This window comes from Branchiostoma lanceolatum, chromosome 17 (assembly GCF_035083965.1).
Source record: "Branchiostoma lanceolatum isolate klBraLanc5 chromosome 17, klBraLanc5.hap2, whole genome shotgun sequence".
Classification (NCBI taxonomy): Eukaryota; Metazoa; Chordata; class Leptocardii; order Amphioxiformes; family Branchiostomatidae; genus Branchiostoma; species Branchiostoma lanceolatum.
In genome coordinates, this window is record NC_089738.1 from 2,092,678 (window position 1) to 2,096,546 (window position 3,869).

The 3,869-nt window shown below is 46.0% G+C and overlaps 1 protein-coding gene across 1 annotated transcript; it reads left to right on the forward strand.

Annotated features, from left to right (window-relative positions):
• The first annotated feature begins 2,189 nt into the window (after positions 1-2,189).
• LOC136423445 (2,5-dichloro-2,5-cyclohexadiene-1,4-diol dehydrogenase-like) lies at positions 2,190-3,019 on the forward strand. Its single transcript, XM_066411587.1, has one exon. It carries the CDS (start codon positions 2,195-2,197, stop codon positions 3,005-3,007), a length of 813 nt encoding a protein of 270 aa, XP_066267684.1. The 5' UTR covers positions 2,190-2,194; the 3' UTR covers positions 3,008-3,019.
• The last annotated feature ends 850 nt before the right edge of the window (positions 3,020-3,869 follow it).

Below are 3,869 nucleotides of genomic sequence, written 5' to 3' on the forward strand. Positions count from 1 at the left end.
TATTCTAGCTTTGAAAAGGGTTTGCGCATCCCAGTTGATCTATTATCACAAGAACGTGCTGAACATCATGCCTCCCACCAAAAAACCTCAGTGAAAACCAAAACTTGAGGAGATCCAAGCATGTAAAGAAAGGCAAAGTTATAAACGGAACGATAAATAACTTGATTGGGTTACCGCTTGGGCAGTCTACACTGAACGCCTTACGGGGAGGCGTGCGGTGTCGGAAAAACAACAGTAGCTCCTCGAAAACACATCCTACAGAGCTAGAATAACAACCAAAACGGTCATAGGAGCCCCAGCATACCGATTTTCTAAACTTCCGGCCTAGTTTCTCACCCCACCTATCCAACAATGCCAGAGAAAAAAGACACTACAACGGGAGTGTACTCCGGCCTTTCCACATATGCTAGGAACTCCTCCAGTTACATGTTGCCTTTTGTATATCTGCTTGGCAGATGCCTTTCTGATTTCTAAGTGCGTTTTGCACAATATTATGGCAGAACTAAGATCTAGAGTGCTACGTTGGTACTTTCCTTACAGTGAAGTAAGATCAATCCAGACACCTTCGCTATGGCAATAATTTTTAATTGCCACACTTATTCTTATTTACTCAAGTTTCGTCAGTTTGGGATACACAATATGTAATGGTACATGTTTGGTAAGCTTCCTAGCCGGCTGTGACTATGGTTTAGTACAATAAGCACCAGGACTTTTGCTCCCCCCACTCCCTACTCCAACCCCCTCCCCCCAAAGTTCCTGAACTAGTTTCTTGCATACCTGGGCCACTGGTTGAGCTGATGTGACATTTGTAAACAGGTTAAAAGCAGATACCCTGTTCACTGATAAAGGGGTGTGCTTAAGTGGGCGGATCCTGATGTTTTAGTAGACGCCATGATAAGGTGACACAGTTGTGTGTATAAGTAGAGGAGGAGAGGGTTAGAATTCCATAGAGACAACCAAAACGTGGTGAGTCTTGTATGTGTGTGTGTGTGTGTGTGTGTGTGTGTATGTGTATGTGTGTGTGTGTGTATGTGTATGTGTTAGTATGTGTATGTGTATGTGTATGTGTGTGTGTGTGTGTATGTATGTGTGTGTGTGAGTGTGTGTGTATGTGAGTGTGTGTGTGTTGTGTGTGTGTGTGTGTGTGTGTGTGTGTGTGTGTGTGTGTGTGTGTGTGAGAGAGAGAGAAAGTGTGTGTGTGTGTCTGTGTGTGTTAGTGTATGTGTACATATCTCTGTGTGTGGGGGGGGGCACTTGCCACATAAGTCCAGGCAAAGTGGAAAACACAAAAAGCACCAGGACTATTTTTGGGTGGGTCACCTCCCCCCCCCCCCCTCCCCAAAGTTCCTGAACTCCGGGCACTCAGTAAGTTTGGAACCATGTTGCTCGGCTCAAAAATGAATGATGCAGCCATGTGGGCACGGTGTTGGAAGGCGGAGCCAATCTTTCTCCTTCCACCACCTTTTACCTTCCCTACCGAAGTCAGTTACACATTTTTACACCTGGGCAAGATGCAGTACAGTAGTTTCAATATCACATAAAACGTATTCAGTGTAGTCAATCGTTACATGAAACGGTGAGTGAGATAAACAAAACAACTAATTCTATCCTATACTATATCTATCGATTACACAATAATCAGACATATAATACTATGCTATCATTGAATCTATTGTTTACATGTCTCTTCCTTCTTCTTAAAAGTGTGTACGAATTCACAGATTTTTTGTTGTCGACGATAATAATAATAATGACATAATGATAGCAAAATGCATAAATATTAAAGTAATTATATTTCCAAGAATACATGTACATACTGAGGACAACCTAAAAATCCCATGTTTTGAAAAAAGCACATTTTGCTGCGGTCCAAATAGACTCCACTCGGACTTACCACAGGCTTTCCTCTTTCATCCCGAACTATTGTGCCTATCAGATCTCCGTAAAAATAGGGGAGGTTATACAATGGATAAGAAGAAGAGGATTAGAATTCACTAAAACGTGTGTGTGTGCGTGCTTCTGACCTAAACTAAAAGGGGTGAAGTCTGCCATCCCTGATGACCTTATTGTCATTCAAGTAGCTCTTCTATGTCGACAAGTCGATAGTGATTTATGTGACAATATATTATTTTCAACAGTCATTCAGTGAAGTAACAGAAATAACATCGTTCTGTTTCTATCTAAATCAGTAACCATGGCAACCATCAGAGGCAAGCCCGTTGCCCTGGTAACTGGAGGCGGGAGCGGCATCGGTCGTGCCACGGCCGTCAGGTTTGCTGAGCTGGGGTACAGCTGTGTGGTGGCTGATATCAACGAGCCAAGCGCGAAGGAGACACTGCGCATGCTCCAAACCCCGGGGATCGCCGTCCATGTGGACGTTACCATGGCGACAAGCGTGGAAGCCATGGTAACCACGGCGGTTCAGCACTTTGGGCGGATTGACTGTGCCTTTAACAGCGCCGGGGTCGAGCCTATCGACGAGAGAATCGTGAACACGCCCGAAGAAGAGTTCGACCGCGTCATGGGCGTGAATTCCAAGGGCGTGTGGCTGTGTCTGAAGTACGAAATCGCCCAGATGCTGCAGCAGGAGCCCGTCATGAGCGACCCGGGCAGGTGGGCGGACAAGCCGGACGTGTGCCGCTTCCGAGGAGTGCGGGGCAGTATCGTCAACGCCAGCAGCATCGCGGGCCTGGGCCCCGTTACTGGAACTAACGCTTCCTACTGCGCGGCCAAGTTTGCTGTCCTTGGTCTCACCCATACCGCTGCAGCGGAGTACGCCAACGAAGGGATACGTGTGAACGCCGTCTGCCCTGCTCTCACCGCTACACCTCTGATGGATCGGTTCCTGGAAAAGGCCCCACCAGGTACTGAGGAGAAAATCGGTTCGATGTACCCTGTTGGTCGCGTTGCAGCGCCCGAGGAGGTTGCGGAAGCCGTTTGCTGGCTTTGCAGCGACGCCTGTCCGTTCACTACGGGAGAGCACCTAAAGATAGCAGGGGGGATTTAAAGCCAAAGACAAGCCCAGAGGAGAGTGTTTTGGTTTGGCTAATAGTATTTTTGGCGACACCTCAGAGGCGAGCCAAATGATATAGCATTGTGTGCAGTTTGCAACTATTCTAGGAATTGTACAGGCATGTGTCCATAGGCATATCAAGACAATAAGAATGTTAGGAATGTTAGTCAGACAGAAAGCCTCCCTCGGGACATTCCTCCTAGATAACCTAGACAGGAAGCTACATTTGTCTACCAGATGTGCCAGGCTTATGTATACATGACCCATTTAAGACCTCAGCTCTACAGTAATATTGCTCTTTTCTAAAACAATGTGTGTCTGTTACAATGTTTTTAGACGCCCTAATGCTGGTCCTTGCAACTGTAAGACTTAATGTCTTTCTTCGGGGAACAGGTCATAACTGCATCAACCCTGTACTGATAACGATTGTGCACACGCTGCTTCAGTTACCTATACAAGCAGATTAATTAAAGGGCATTAACCTCATTCATGACATTGGGAACATGTCCAAGCCAGATCGATCAATGAAAAATTTCACTGTCACAAGGAAATTTAGCAAGCCAGTTGTACTAGCACTAGATGATTATCCTGCTGATAAGATGCCACTTTCTTGCTGATATAATCCTGTACACTTCCAAGAACACATGGGACACATTTTTACACAACAATATTTCTGTGGATTAAGATTCCGAGGCTGGCATTTCATTAGGGCTCCAGGAATGGCTGGCAAATTCCTTTATGACTGGTGTTCCTGGTATTCCAGTGGGACTCGAATTCCATCCTGGCATTCCATCCTGGCATTCCATCCTGGGATTCCATCATGGCATTCCATCCTGGCATTCCATCCTTAGCTAAC